The sequence below is a fragment of the Geotrypetes seraphini genome, chromosome 5 (genome assembly GCF_902459505.1).
Source record: "Geotrypetes seraphini chromosome 5, aGeoSer1.1, whole genome shotgun sequence".
NCBI classification, from domain to species: domain Eukaryota; kingdom Metazoa; phylum Chordata; class Amphibia; order Gymnophiona; family Dermophiidae; genus Geotrypetes; species Geotrypetes seraphini.
This window is the reverse complement of record NC_047088.1, coordinates 151,811,155-151,827,609: the sequence shown is the minus strand read 5'-3', so window position 1 is coordinate 151,827,609 and position 16,455 is coordinate 151,811,155. Positions and strand designations below refer to the sequence as shown.

Genomic DNA, 16,455 nt, shown 5'->3' with positions numbered 1-16,455 from the left:
CTCTAAATGATGCCTTCTCCCTTGTGGATCCTTGGCGATTACTTCACCCGAAAGGTAGAGAATACTCACATTTTTCACCACCTCATAATTCCTACTCGAGAATTGATTTCTTTCTCATATCCTCCTCTCTCATTCAGGATCTTACAAATGCTATTATACATCCAATCTCTCTTACGGACCATGCTGCCATTTCTTTATATATTTCTATCTCGGCTCCGCGTAAAGAATCTCCTTCTTGGCGCTTAAACAACGCCTTACTCTTAGATGACGAAACTGTTGAAAAAATCAACTCGTTCACAGTGGAATTTTTTGAAAATAACTCTAAAGATCCTGAAATTTGTCCTTCCATAGTCTGGGAAGCTTACAAAGCAACCCTTAGAGGTAAATTGATAAAAATTGCTTCTTGGAAAAAAAAACAGTCCATGATAAAAGAAAAAGAATTAGAAAACTCTATTAAAACATTAGAACTACAACATATGTCTAATCACTTACAAGACCCAATTATTCTCCAAAATATCCAAAAACTTAAATATAAATATAATACTTTAGTTTCATGCACAGCCAGACGTGATATCTTCATCTCCAATTCTGGCCATTATATGGGAGATAATCTTATGGGTCGCCCATTGGCCAGATACCTTAAAATTAAATCCAAAAGACTACATATCACATCTATCCAAAACCCAGCAGGACAATTAGTCAAAACCAGATCTTTAATTTCTTCTCAATTCGAAAGTTTTTATGCTTCATTATACCAATCTGACTTTGCGGCTCCTGATTCAGATATAGACTCTTTTCTTTCCTCCTTATCTTTTCCGACCATATCGGACTCTGTTAAATTGGAACTAGATTCTCCGATAACTATAACAGAAATAGAAGCTGCCATATCTTCTCTACCGACTGGAAAAGCCCCTGGTCCGGACGGTTTTACTAACAAATTTTTTAAACAATTCCGAAACATCTTAGCTCCTCATCTCCTTACATACTATGATTTCCTTCATTCCACTCCAGATAAACAATTTAATTTCACTGAAGCCACCATTGTAGTAATTCCTAAACCTGACAGGGACGCCACCTTGGTTAAAAACTTCCGTCCTATCTCTGTCCTTAATTTAGATTACAAAATAATGGCAAAACTACTGGCACTTAGACTTACCAAAGTGATTCCACATCTTATACATAAAGATCAAACGGGGTTTATTAAACAAAGATATATAGGAGATAACCTGCGCCTCTTTCACCATATTAATGCTCACGCTAAAACATTGACAGACCCAATAATAGACCTAGCTATAGACGCTGAAAAAGCCTTTGATCGAGTGGAGTGGCCTTTTCTTTTTTGTGTCCTGAAAGGGTATAATTTTGGCTCATTTTTCACGAAATGGATAGAAACATTATATCACAGTCCATCCGCTCGTATTCTAATTAACAATTCTCTATCCAATAAATTTTCCCTTCATAGAGGCACTAGACAGGGCTGTCCTCTCTCACCATTATTGTTCAATTTAGTGTTAGAGCCTCTTCTCTCTGCTATTCGACAAAGCCCCTTAATAAATGGTATTCCCTCCTCCTATCGAGAATTTAAATTAGCAGCTTATGCTGATGATGTCTTAATTTTTCTTAGGAACCCTCAATCTTCTCTTCCTCATCTTATACATATCATCAAACAATACTCTTGCTTTTCCGGAAATTCTGTCAATTGGGAGAAATCAGAAATCTTTCCTCTGAATAATAACATTCTTCAATCAGATTTGGCTAAATTTCCATTCACATGGTCAAATGAAGCTGTGAAATACTTGGGGATTATAATACACAAGGATCCGGTCCTTGCTCAAGATCTTAATATATCTAAAATCAAAAATTTAGTTCTTAACACTACATCTAGATGGTCTCCACTTTATTTGTCTTGGTGGGATAGGATAGCATCCATCAAAATGACTCTAGCACCTCAAATTAATTACATTCTCTCTATGCTTCCTCTTCTATGCCGAAAATCATTCTTCTATTGGCTAAATAGGAAGCTATCTGAATTCATATGGAACAAGAAAAAACCTCGAATTGCTCTAGCCAAGCTGAAGGCCTCTAAAATTAAAGGTGGTCTTAACATCCCGGATTTCTACCATTATTATATAGCTTCATTAACTAAATATGGAGCTTACTGGGTTAATGATTCCTTTTATCAAGACCCTCCTACTTGGTTTGAAATGGAATGTTTTCTATGCAAACCTTTACACATCTCCTGCTTACTAACGATATCAATATCCAGACATTTGAGAAAGTATTCTCTGTTGAGTTCAATATTTAGATAATATATTTAGATAATATAGCTGAGATCTCAATTAGTGTTAGCCCATTCATGTCTCTTTGGAATAATCCCAAAATCCAAAACCAAGGCAAATCCCTTTCATGGAAACGGTGGCAGCGGGCAGGTATATGGTTTGCTCATCAACTTTCTACTCTCACTACGTCAATTCCTTTTGATATACTTTGTTCCACATATATGTTGCCTTCTTCTGCTTATTCACAGTGGATCTCACTCATTGAAGTGCTGTCTTCTGTGCACATACGATATGACTTCATGTCTTCCAAAAATACTATCTGCCATTGGTCTTTATGGTCTCTAGCAAAAGGAAAAGCTATATCTTTTTTTTATAATATTCTGAGAGATCATTTCTTCACTTTTTCATACCATTCTATGAAACACTGGGATAATATACTCATCACTCCGCTTTCTGACATTGACTGGGAACTCTTTTGGTCTTCAACAAACCGCCCACTTTTATCTGCTATAGTTTCACAATCAATGTTCTTTATTATGTGGAACGCAATATGGACCCCATTTCGCATGTGGAAAGCCAAATTAAAACAAGACTCTGTTTGCTGGAATTGTTTGAAAGAGGAGGGAACTCTTGATCACATGTTTTTTCATTGTACTTTGGTCCGTTCTTTTTGGACCCAAATTTGGAACACCATACAATCTATCACTAACTGCTCAGAAGAGATTTCTATGGACATTATAATCCTTCGATCTCAACATCCCTGCTTTGCGCAATCAAATTGTCCTTCTAAACTCATTGATACCATGATGGTTATTGCCCTCATGCACATTCTGAAAAATTGGAAATCATCTTTGTTATTAGATTATACGTTTTGGTGGAACTCTTTATGTATGTATCATAGATTTGAATCATATGCATATGAGAATAAAATTACACACCGAATCTCTAAGAATTTGAAAAGCAAAAAATCACCCTGGTCATTCTTAGATTCATATGTACGCTCTGACTTGTAAACACTCCTGTCTCCCTTTCCTTTTCTTCACTTTTCCTCTTTCTTTCCTTTTTCCTTAACTTTTATTCTGTTCTGTCTCATCTTTTTCTCATACAGTCTTCACAAATAACTCCATTACTCTGAGCTTTTCTTAATACTGTGATCCTTTATAGTTTATTCTATATTTATAGACCCTATATATACAAAATGTTATATTATTTTTTATGTATTTGAATTGCTCTCTGTATTTTTCAAAATACTCAATAAAAATTTATTGAACTTGAAAAAAAAAAAAAAAAGAACTGATATTCAGTACTTACTCCATACACATGCTCATTGCATGGATATGTGTTCCCCAGCCTCTAGTATTTGTCTGAACCACTCTCTTATTCCTTCTTCACTATGAAGGCTCCAAACAGCTTTAGTATTATAACAGCTCAATGTTTGAGAACAGAATCTTTTCTGAAGCTCAGGGACAACCAATGAACTGACATTCACCTATTCAATTTACTAAGAAGAAATGTCTTTTAAACAAAACTATATCCTCACTTTAAAATTGTTGTAATTGTAATTGTTTTAAATTTTTTTAAATAATTAAATGTGATGTGCTCGGTACACCTCCTTCGTGACCATGTCTGAGATAAAGGCCACAAATTAAAGGGAACCATCATGGCATCATCATGTTCCATTAATTATTCACCATTTGCTTTTTTGATGTAAATTCTTACTCAGTTCTTGTTAATGAATAACTAATAAAGCCTTGTACTTATCTGGGTCGATGGATACCATTGAATGTTAACGGCTTGATCAATTCAGGTCCTTCTCAGGTATGGCCAAGATTTTTTGCATCCTGCTCTGCCAGGGCTTCTCTATGCCGCATCATCAGTGATTTGGCAGAGGGGAAGGCCCTTGTGGGCTACAAGAAGTAGATCATTATCTCATTGTCAGCAGCCTTAACTCACTGCTCTGCTTCTTCCGGCTTCCGCAAAGGTAGGACCTGGCAGAGCGGAAGGCCCAACATCAGCAGAGCAGTGAAGTTTTTGGACCATGACGCCAACCCCCAGGAGCACTCCTTTATGGTCTTTACCCGGGGAGAGACGCCCCCCCCCCTTGGTATGCCACTGCCTACTACAATGTTTTCTAATACCATTACTACTACTACATCTACTCTCTCGTTATCTGTCAGAAAAATTAACAGTACCGGGCTGTATAATGAATATAAATGTTAATTTTTATCTGACCCTCAAGAACCCCCTGAAATCAATCCATGGACCCCCTAGGATTCCACATACCCAAGGTTAAGAACTCCTGTCCTAAACCAAGTGGAATCAGCCTCCTAATTAGCCCAGTTATTTGGTTCTTTGAAAATGTGATGCCCTAGACCAGAGGTAGGCAATTACAGTCCTCGAGAGCCAAATGCAGTTCAGGTTTTCAGGATATCCACAATGAATATATATGAGATGGATTTGCATGCACTGCCTACTTGAGATGCAAATCTATCTCATGCATATTTATTGTGAATATCCTGAAAACTTGACCTGCCTGTGGCTCTCGAGGACCAGAAATGCCTACCCCTGCCCTAGACAATAGTTAATATGGCCTATTACTTTAAATTCAGGCATGCTTTGCTCATGCTTTCTCTGAAAGGCTCTGGCTGATGCAACATTAGCAATGAGTCTCATAGGGTATCATGGTTTAAAATAGAAATAAGGTATGGAGAAAAAAAATCAGTGTATGTTCTTTATTATTAATCTTTTGATTGTTTTCAAAGCAGGAAATATAGCTTCTGTGCTTGGAGTTCTGAGATTTTGCTCAACCTTTGGTTGTTTCTTCACAGTGAGGGCACTGGCTCTAATAGCCCTGCTGCAGGACTAGCCAGTGATAAGTTAGTGCCGAAGAAGAGCACAAGGGTGCAGAAAAGCCAAGCTGAGAAGCAGCCAATGACTGAGGAAAAGGAGGACGAGGAGGAGAAGCAGTCAATTATTGAGGAAGAGAGAGAAGAGGAGGAGATACAGCCAATGATTGAGGAAGAGGAGGAGGAGTTGCAACAAATGACTGAGGAAGAGATATCCCTGCTAAAGGAACTTAGCAAGCCTGTCACCAGCCAGACTACTGTAAGTGTTAGAGGAAAGGTCTGAAGTTAGAGTTACCCCTACTATCTGTTCCTCCACCCAGAATATGCAGAAGAAATAGTGAATATTTCATGCATACTGACTGCACATCTTAAAAATCATCTATGTTGCAGTGCTTTCCATGAGAGTGCAACACTCCAAACATAGAGCTGTAGAGCATGATGATAGATAAGGACTGTCAGGCCTTCCCAGTCTGCCAAATTCCTTCTTCTGTTGCAAAATCATACATCGTACTTGGTTTCTCAGAACTAAGGATCCTTTCTATACCTATCCCAGGCTCTATTGAATTTTGACACTATATTTTCCTCCCCCATCTCCAGTGAAACACACTCTTAGATCACTTCTTTTGTACACACAAACATATTGTAATAAGTACTTGTGTCCTTAAATAGAGCATATGATATTGTAACAAGAAAAGAAATTTTGTCAAGTGGATGAACCTGACAGCCCTTATCTATGTTTCCTAATGTTATTCCTACACCTCTTTAAGCTTCTAATCCAAAATTTTTGTTTTGCTGCTCATTGACCTATGCAAAATGCTTTTTTGACTATTTCTAACATATCCCCCCTCTCTTCTCCCCTAGTTCCTCTCTTTCTTGTATTCCAACATAGCTCACATTTTCAGAGGAGCCTTCCCTGACACCAGTTTGCAATCTCAAGATCCACCACTAAGACCAATAGATGAGCTTGGGTTCTATCTGACGCAGGCTTACCCCCATCACTCAAGGATGCATCGATATCATATGTCTTCTAATAAAAATCCACTCATATAAAGATATGGTCCAATATAAAATACAAAGGTGGATCTGAATTTAAAGAGACCAATGAATATTTATTTTTATTTATATGTTACTCACTGTTCAAGGACTAAGGTTTAAATAAAGGAGGAAAAAAAATCCTCAATGGGTCTGTTGTATTCATATATATTAAATAATATACTTATAGTGCTGACTCAAAATCCCCCATTATAATCATCAGTCAAAAACCTCCAAAAAGTCTCCACTCGTGTTATACAAAATTCAGTGACAAAAAGTAATATTCAAAAATTCAAAATTCTTCATGCACTACTAAAGTCCATATTGCACAAACTTTTCATCTACAATCCATTATATTTCAATAAATCCACAGCACTTATCTTAAAACACTTCCCGTTTCACCAATGGCTTATGTAGAGGAAATCCCAGTGCAATAATGAGCAGATGAAGAGTGCAAGATTCTGTAACAAAATCAAAACCTAATATTTGTGGAGAAGAACTTAACAAGAGCTATTCCATTTTAAATGCATACCAGAATGTCCAAGCTATTTTAGTTGCAAAGATGGCCTCATACTAAAACAAACGCCAAACTGTATGCACCAATCAAAGAAGGATGATGTCATCAATGACTCCACAGAACCAAAAACTCAAAATCCTGAGAAATTTACCAGAAAATGGACTATTGTATATTAGTATTCAAACAACTGGGTTCTATAGTATTAAAGCTGATGAATCCATCACTGTTTATGCTGCATTAGTTCCTAGTGCAATCACCTCCCCACTGATAAGCTGGAACATGTTCTATTGCCAGGCAATGGAGGTGAGAAAATTCATGTCGAAGGCGATACAATGAAAGACTAAAAGAACACCTAATTTCTGACAAGTAATACAGGACTTATGTTCAGTAATGTGAACGTATAGGTTTCTAATGGTCCACATACTCAGTTTTGCAAGTAGTGTGGTATCTCAATTTGTATCGTTTGCCATAGACCAAATTAAAAAAATAAATAAATAAAATAAATCATATGCACGAATACAGGGTGTCCGGTGTGGTACTCAGAGAGAACCCCCAGGAAAGAGACTTGGGAGTGCTTATAGAAAAGTCAATGAAGCCGTCTGCGCAATGCGCAGTGGTGGCAAAAAGGGTTTCAAGTTTCAAGTTTATTAGTTTTTAATATCCCGATCATAAAACAAATATCTGACCGGTTAACAATAAAATTTTAAATAGAATAGTAAGAACTAGTAGATAGTGTATTAGAAAAGTTAGAGAAAACATTTAAAACATATACTGACAAACCTGACTGTGAGGAAGAATAGGGAGGAAGGGAAAAGTTACATAATATAAGAAGAAATGTGATAGAGGGAAAGGATAAAACAAGTAGGGTAAGGGTGGCATGGTATAAAAGGTATGCGCTGAAGCAGAGGTTAGTTTGGGGAAAAAAAAGATGAATAAGTAAGCAAAGAGTAGATTAGGAATTATTGAAGGCATCTTGAAATAGGAAAGTTTTGAGATTAATCTTAAATTTTTGTAAATGAATTTCATCCCGAAGAAATTGAGGGAGAGAATTCCATAATGTGGGGGCAGTAATAGCAAAGTTAGTTTTCCTAGTATAGTAGGATTCTTTTAAAGAAGGAATGAAAAGGAGTTTTTGGTCTGTAGATCTTAAAGAACGGGGAGAGCTTTGGGGTATTAATAATTTATCAAGAAATAAAGGCAGATGGGAAAGTTTGATTTTAAAAGAGAGTAATATGATTTTATAAGTTATACGGTGGGTGACTGGAAGCCAATGAGCCTCTTTAAGAAGGGGGGTGACATGTTCGAATTTTCCTATTTTGTTGATGAGTTTAATTGCGGTATTTTGTATGAGTTGTAAACGTCGAAGTTCTTTTTGGGGTAGTCCATTTAAGAGAGAATTACAGTAGTCTAAGTGAGAAATGACTAGAGAATGAATTAGGATATTAATTGAGTCAGTATTTAGAATGGAGCTGAGGGAACGGATGATACGTAGTTTAAAGAAACATGTTTTTACAACTGAACTAATGTGGTCATGAAAAGTAAGCTCTCTATCTAGGATAACGCCTAGTAATTTTATTTTAGTATCCATAAATAATGGTGTAGATTTAATGTAAATTGTTCCCGGTAATGTTTCAGATTTTTTAATAGGGAAAAGGAGACCACAGGATTTGTCAATGTTGAGTGAGAGCTTATTGGAAAAAAGCTAATCACTAATGGTATCTAATTTGGTATTTAGATCATTAATATCTGAGGGGTTTAAAGTATTGATCGGATAAAGCAGCTGTATATCGTCGGCATAGGCGAAAATTGAAAATCCTAATGATTGGGCAAGAGAAAGAAGAGGGGAGAGAAAGATATTGAATAATAATGGAGATAGGATAGAACCCTGAGGAACTCCAAAGGTTTGGGTTACCGGAGAAGAGGTTTGGTTTTTTACATGGACTTTAAAGTTACGTTGATGAAAATAGGATATAAACCAGTTGAGAGCATGACCTGAGATATTACAATCTGCTAATCTAGATAGAAGTAAAGAATGATCAATGGTGTCGAATGCTGCAGATAAATCAAGAGAAATTAATATGACCGATTTTAAGTGATCGTGAAAGTATTGTATGGTTGTAATGAGACCGAGTAATGATAATTCTGTGGAGTGTGAAGTTCGAAAGCCAGTCTGATAGGGATGTAGGGCATGTGTTTGATCAAAGAATTCAGACAGTTGAGAGTGAACAGAATGCTAGGAATGATTAAGAAGGGGATCACAAACAGATTGGAGAAGGTTATCATGCCGCTGTACTGGGCCATGGTGTGCCCCCACCTGGAATACTGCGTCCAACACTTGTCGCCGTACATGAAAAAGGACATAGTACTACTCGAAAGGGTCCAGAGAAGAGCGACTAAAATGGTTAAGGGACTGGAGGAGTTGCTATCCAATGAGAGGCTAGAGAAACTGGGCCTCTTCTCCCTTGAAAAGAGGAGACTGAGAAGGGGACATGATCAAAACATTCAAGATATTGAAGGGAATAGATTTAGTAGAGAAAGAGAGATTGCTCACCCTCTCCAAGGTGGATAGAACGAGAGGGTACTCTCTAAAGTTAAAAGGGGATAGATTCCATACAAATGTAAGGAAGTTCTTTTTCACCCAGAGAGTGGTAGAAATCTGGAACGCTCTTCCAGAGGCTGTTATAGGGGAAAGCACCCTCCAGGGATTCAAGACAAGGTTAGACAAGTTCCTGCTGAACCAGAACATACGCAGATAAGGCTAGACTCAAATAGGGCACTGGTCTTTGACTTAAGGGCCGCTGCATGAGCAGACTGCTGGGTATGATGGACCACTGGTCTGACCCAGCAGTGACAATTCCTATGTTCGAGAAAATCTGGCAACCCTAGATGACTGAGTAGTGCCCTAGAACCCACAGAGCTGGCACCTATGCTGCAGGGCTCCTCAACACCTTTATAAGCAGTCATAGCAACAATTATTTCTGCAACTCTTATCAGTATAAATACTGCCAGTCATACATCAGTGCCTCCAGAAAATCTTACCAGCTCAGGTGACTCTGTTTTGCACAAAACAGACTGTAATCATTCAACAGTTGTAAAAACCTGTTTCTTTAAATTACGTATCATCCGTTCACTCAGTTCTATTTTAAATACCGACTCGATTAATATCCTTATTCATTCCTTAGTTATCTCTCACTTAGATTACTGCAATTCACTATTAAATGGACTACCCCAAAAAGAACTTCGCTGCTTGCAACTCATACAAAATACCGCAATCAAACTCATTTACAAAATAGGTAAGTTCGAACACGTCACCCCTCTTCTCAAAGAGGCTCATTGGCTCCCAGTCACACACCGTATAATTTATAAAATCATACTGCTCTCTTTTAAAATCAAACTTTCCCACTTGCCCTTATTTCTCGATAAATTATTAATACCTCAAAGTTCTCCCCGTTCCTTACGATCTACCGACCAAAAACTCCTTTTCATTCCATCTTTAAAAGAATCCTATTATACTAGGAAAACTAATTTTGCTATAACAGCTCCCACATTATGGAATTCTCTCTCTCAATTTCTCCGGGATGAAATTCATTTACCAAAATTTAAAACTAATCTTAAAACTTTCTTATTTCAGGATGCCTTTGACAAATCTTAATCTTTTCTTTACCTATTTGTACTTATCTTTTTCCTAAAAACTCTCTTTTATTTCAGCGCATAACTTTTATACCATGCACCCTTATCCTTTATGTCCTATCCCTTCCCTCTATCTCATTTCTTCTAATATTATGTAACTTTTTCCTTCCTTCCCACTCATCCCCACGGTCATGTTTGTCAGTATATGTCTAATATGTTTTCTCTAATTTTTCTAATACACCAACAACTAGTTCTTACTCTCCTATTTTAAATTTTTTATTGTTAACCGGTCAGATATTTGTTTTATGATCGGGATATTAAAAACTAATAAACTTGAAACTTGAACTTGAAACAAGCTCTGATCACCTGCCCATCTATTGTTAGAGTAACTTAGTAAATGATAGCAGATAAAGACCAATATGGCCCATCCAGTCTTTCCAACAAGGTAGCCAGAGATGCATCTGCTACTTCATCTGGGTTATACTCCATATGGAGGAGTAGCGTAATGGTTAGCGCAGCAGCCTGAGAACCAGAGAGACTGGGTTTGATTCCCATTCAAGTTCCTTGTGACTCTGGGCAAGTTACTTAACCCTCCACTGCCCCAGGTACCTGTATATAATATATAAACCACTTTGAATATAACCACTGAAGAAAGCATCCCAAGTCCCATTCCCTTTCCCCCATTCTTTGTTCAAAGTGTGAAAATCATTTAAGTTTTGCTTTGATGTCATCCTCTTTCTATCTAAGGATCCTCTGTGTTTACCCCACATGTTTTTCAATTCTGTCACTGTGTTGTCTTCATCACCTTCCCTAGGAGTGTATTCTAGACATACATCCTTTACCTTTCCTTGCTGAATCTGATGGCCTACTCCATACCACTACACCTTTCTGCCATCATGATAGCCACTATACATCCACCAAGTCTCCCCTGCAGGAACTACTTCAGCATGGAACTTCAATGTCATCCTTAACCAACTTTTCAAGGCCATTTGTGAGCCTTTGGAAAAAGTGTCCCTAAAAGGCTATTATTGGTTACCATGACCTCTACATGATAAGTCTGTAACTTCAAGTCCTTGTCTATTATGTTCTTTACAACCAGTTCTTTCCCAAAAGAACCTATCTAAAGTCATCTTTGAGATTCATTTCATTGTCCTGCTGACAACCAGGTGGGCATGATCCTGCATGCCCTGGTCTGCAGATGTGTTTTCCTATACATTACATTACATTACATTACATTAGAGATTTCTATTCCGCCATTACCTTGCGGTTCAAGGCAGATTACAAGAGATTAAAAAACGGAGGGTTACAATAGTAGAACATTTGTCCTTTCTAGAGAGGTAATGAGTAGGTTATGTAGTTTCTGTGTCGCGGGAAGAGGGAGGGCGAAGGACGGTAAGTTTGAAGTTAGGGCTGTTTCAGGAATTTCTTGAAGAATGTAGTCTTTATTTCTTTTCTGAAGTCATGGCTGTTTCAGGAATTTCTTGAAGAGTATAGTTTTTATTTCTTTTCTGAACGTCTTGTAGTCTGGTGTCATTATCAGTAGATTGGAGATTTGGTTATCTAGTTTAGCTGCTTGAGTGGCCAGGAGGCCATCGTATAGTTTTTTTTGTTTTACTTCTTTGATCGAGGGGTGTGTGAATGGGGTGTGTGTTTTTTTATGTCTGATTGAGGTGGTTTGGATGAGGTGGTTGTTCAGGTAGGTTGGGCTGTCTCCGTTTAAGGCTTTAAATAACATACAGTATAATTTAAATAGTATTCTTTCTTGGTTTGGTAGCCAATGTGAGTTGATGTATGCTTCTGTAATATGGTCGTGTTTTCTCAATGAGTAGATGAGTCTCAGAGCTGTATTTTGGATTGTTTGTAGTTGTTTAGTCATTGTAGCAGGGCAGGGGAGGTATAGGATGTTGCAGTAATCTATTAGATTTAGGATTAGGGATTGTACTATAAGCTGGAATTGTGTTTTTTCGAAGAATTTCCTGACTTGTATTAGGTTTCTCATCACAGTGAAAGATTTCTGTATTGTTTTATTTATTTGTGGTTGCATGGTGCAGCATCGGTCTATAGTCATTCCTAGTAGTTTTATGGTAGTTTGAATGGGATAGTTGACTGTGTTAATTTCTATATTGGTTATGGTTGGGACTTTGTCATTTTCGAGGAGGATGAATTTAGTTATGTCTGTGTTGAGTTTCAGTTTGTGATCTTTCATCCAGGTTGCTACTGTTTCTAGTGTTCGGTGTAGTGTGTTTGTCATGGCGGTCTTTGGTTGATCAAAAGGTATGAGAATGGTAATGTCATCTGCATAACTGTAGGTAGTGATGCCTAGATTATCCAGGTATATTCCGAGAGATGCAGTGATTAGGTTGAAGAGAGTAGAGGATAGTGGGGATCCTTGTGGTACACCGCAAGGGTTTGGACCAAGGTTCAGATTTTTCTTTATTTGATTTTACTCTGTATGTTCTGGATTTTAGGAAGCCTTCAAACCAAGAATATACTTTATCTGAGATGCCTATTGCATCCATAATTTGCAGTAGGATGTTATGGTCTACCAGGTCAAATGCTGCGGTAAGGTCTAGTTGTATGAGAAGCATTTTTTTTCCTGTGCTGAGGTGTTGTCTGGCTGTGTCAATGAGGGAGCCTAGTAATCTCTCTGTGCTGAAGTTGGATCTGAAGCCAGATTGCGTGGGGTGACGTATATTATGTTCATCTAGATAGTTGGTGAGGTGTTTGGCTACTAGTCCTTCTGTCAGTTTGACATATAGAGGTATTGAGGCAATGGGTCTGTAGTTGGATGGCAGGTCTGTTGGTCCTTTTGGATCTTTTTGGATTGGGGTGATGATGATTTTGCTGAAGTCAGTTGGGAAAAGGCCGTCAGTGAGCATGGTTTGTATCCATTGAAGAAGTAGAGTACGGAATTTTGGGCTGGAGGTTGTAAGGAGATATGATGGGCAGTGGTTAAGGTCACAGGATGCTTATGTTAAAATTATGCTCCACTCTCTGTACTCAGCAGGATCCTCCGGATGGTGGCCAGCATTTTGCAGCCAAAAAGACGCTACCTCGGGGGTTTAACCCATTTTGCTTGTAGCTCTACTATGAGTACATCAACTTCAATGCAAAATAGTTTCTGCTTCTCTAGCCAGGATGGGTTTGGGGGATACTGAAGAGGCAACATTCAAAAGGTAGGAGGTTTTCAGATAATCACGTTTAAGCTTCATATGAACAAATGATAAGCAGTATTTTGAAAATTTGGCATATTGAAAGTAAAAGTGAGTTCAAGAAAAATGAATGTCAGTGATTAAATGTGAGTTTTGCAGGAAGTTTTTTATGCTGATGATTGGAGTGGATGAAAGCTGTTGTTACAAAAACTCTGGATAAATTCCTAAAAGAGAAGTCCATAGGCCATTATAGCGATAGCTTGGGGAAATCAACTGCTTATTCCTAGGTTAAGCTGCATAAAATCTGTTTTATTACTTGGGATCTAGCTAGGTACTTGGGATCTGGGTTGGCCACTTTTGGAAACAGGATGCTGGGCTTGATGGACCTTTGGTCTGTCGCAGTATGGCAATTCTCATGTTCTGAGGCTTTTTCCTTCTTTACAACTCAACTCAGTTTGGGGTTTTTTCAGAGAGCAAGTTTAAGCACTTACGATATGGAGTGATATGTATTTATTTTGATACCTACATTCATGTGCCATTTGCATGTGTAAAAGTACAGCATATGAGCACCATGGGTAAGTGTAAGCTTTATTCTATAAAGGCGTGCCTAAATGTAAGGGGGTATACATGAGCAGGCTCTTGGTTATGCACACCCTTACTGCGTTATGTGGCTGCAGTTGTGTGGTGAATATATGTTAGGCTAGTATTCTATAACAGAATATGGGTACACAAATTGACTATGGATATATGAATAGATTCTCACTGCACCTCATCAGACAAAGCAAGTATTATCCCAGGACAAGCAGGCAGGTGTTCTCACTAGTGGGTGATGTCATCCGACAGAGCTCCGATGCGGACGTCTCACAAGCATACTTGCTTGAAGAAACTTCAGAAGTTTCGAGATGCCCGCACCGCGCATGCGCGAGTGCCTTCCCGCCCGAATCACCGGGCGTGTCTCCTCAGTTCTTTTCTTTCTGCGGAGCTGAGAAGTTTTGCTTCAACTCTCTGCGATGAGTGAACCCTTGTTCTTGCCTTCTAGTGCTCGCGGTTTTGAGTTTTTTTCTCTTATCGTGTGTTCTAGTCTGTCGTTTTATTGTTTAAAAAAAAAAAATTTTCCGTAGATTCGACCAGGTCAGCCGCGTGGCTGGGGCCCCGCAGCTTCAATCTAGCGGCGGAGCTTTTTCGGCCTATGTCCCGGCCTATTACCGGTTTTAAAAAGTGTATCAAGTGCCAGTGCACGATTTCATTGATGGACCCGCATCGACGCTGTTTACAGTGTCTCAGGCCTCAACATCTTCCGAAATCGTGCCGGCCTTGTTCCACTCTAACAGCATGTGCTTTCAAGCGTCGCTGTTTCCTGTGGGAGTCGATGTTCGCTATGGAGGCTTCCAAGGAACCTTCGGCTTCGACCAGCACTTCGCCTTCGCCGTCGGCATCTGCTCCTGCTACATCAGGTCTTTTGAAACCGGCTTCCTTCGTTCCGGTTTCAACTCCGCCTCCTGCCCCGGTGCCTGCTTCGGTCTCCTCAGGTCAGGTAACTCCACAGACCATTCCCCCGGTGGTTCTTAAGGTGCCTAAGGCTTCTAAGGTCAAGCACTAGGCCACCCGGGACCGCGAAGACCGTGCAGGGGGTCCCACTTCAGATGCGGCTCCCCCCTTATCAGCTTCGATGCGGTCGCTCATGGAAGCCCACTTCCTCGAGCTTATGACTACCATGGGGCCCAAGTGGCTTGCCACAATCCAGCATGGGCATGCGGAACCTCCTCGTGGGGTCGAGCCGCCTCCTCCTCCTCCGCCTCGCCGCTCGCTCTCACTGCTAGGCGAGGCAGCTCGGCGTTTGGCTGCAAGTTCATCGAGGAGTGCTTCGATTAGTAAGATGCCGCCTCTGGAACCCATCCCCGCCTCGGACAGAGACAATTGGGATTTGCCTCCGAGGAGCCGAAGCCCTGTGCGTCGTCAGGAGGATTTCTTCAGGAGCCCCTTGCCTGCCAAGCTGTCTCCTGACCCGTGGCATGCTGCTCGAGAGGCGTCAACCCATCCTCCTCTTCGCTCTACGGCCTCCAGCCCCATCTACTCGTTGGAGGCCTCTGGGGAGCCATCTTCGCATCGTCGTTCCAGGTCTCCTTCGAGGAGGAGTGGGGGGCACCGCTCCAGGCATTCTTCGAGGCATTCGTCCAGACATTCTACCGTCTCGCGTCAGAAGAAGCTTCCTCGTATGGTGTATTCATTTTCGGATGTCTCGCCTCCTCCGGGCCCGGAGTTCGAGGATACCATCAGATCGTTCTCTCCTTGTAGATCCCATGTCTCCTTGGATCAGGAGGCCTTGACTTCATCGAGTCCGTCTCAGCGTCCTGTGTTGGCTGACCAGCTGTCTTTTTCATCTTTTCTGCGGCAGATGGCAGATGATCTCGACATAACCTTGGACTCGGGTTCCCGCTACTCCAAGGAGTACCTGGATACCATGCATCTGCCTCATCCTCCTGCTGAGTCTCTTCGCCTGCCTCTTCACAAGCTCCTCGACCAGACGTTCATGCGCTGTTTTGAAACACAGTACTCCATTCCTGCCATTCCTGGCAAACTGGATGCCAGGTATCGCACAGTGCACCATAAGGTGTTTGAGGGCTCCCAACTCTCCCATCAATCCCTGCTGGTCGAGTCCTCCCTCAAGCGATCTCATCGGTCCCAGGTATATGCCTCGGTGCCCTCGAGTCAAGAGGGGAGGACCATGGATAAGTTCGGGAGGCGCATCTACCATAACTCGATGATGGCTTCCCGAGTTCTCAATTACACCTTCCATTTTGCCACCTATTTGGAGTTCTTCCTGCCAGTGCTTCGGAAGTTTCTGCCTTACATCGACTCTCAAGCTCGTTTTGAATACGAGGAGGTTGTCGCCTCGCTGTCCCAGCTGCGTCTTCAATTGATGCAATCCTCATATGATGCGTTGAGCTCTCGGCACGGGCCGCCGCCTGTTCCGTGGCCATGTGTCGCTTGGCATGGCT

General features: G+C 40.2%; 1 protein-coding gene across 6 annotated transcripts in view; it reads left to right on the top strand.

Moving 5' to 3' along the window:
- The window catches only part of KIAA2012 (KIAA2012 ortholog), a 262,432-nt gene that overhangs the window by 209,154 nt on the left and 36,823 nt on the right, over nt 1-16,455 (top strand). For all 6 annotated transcript variants that reach the window (XM_033946967.1, XM_033946969.1, XM_033946966.1 and 3 more), the window contains one exon: nt 5,108-5,384. In XM_033946967.1, the coding sequence (XP_033802858.1) occupies nt 5,108-5,384 (277 nt within the window). The remainder of the gene's footprint in view (nt 1-5,107; nt 5,385-16,455) is intronic.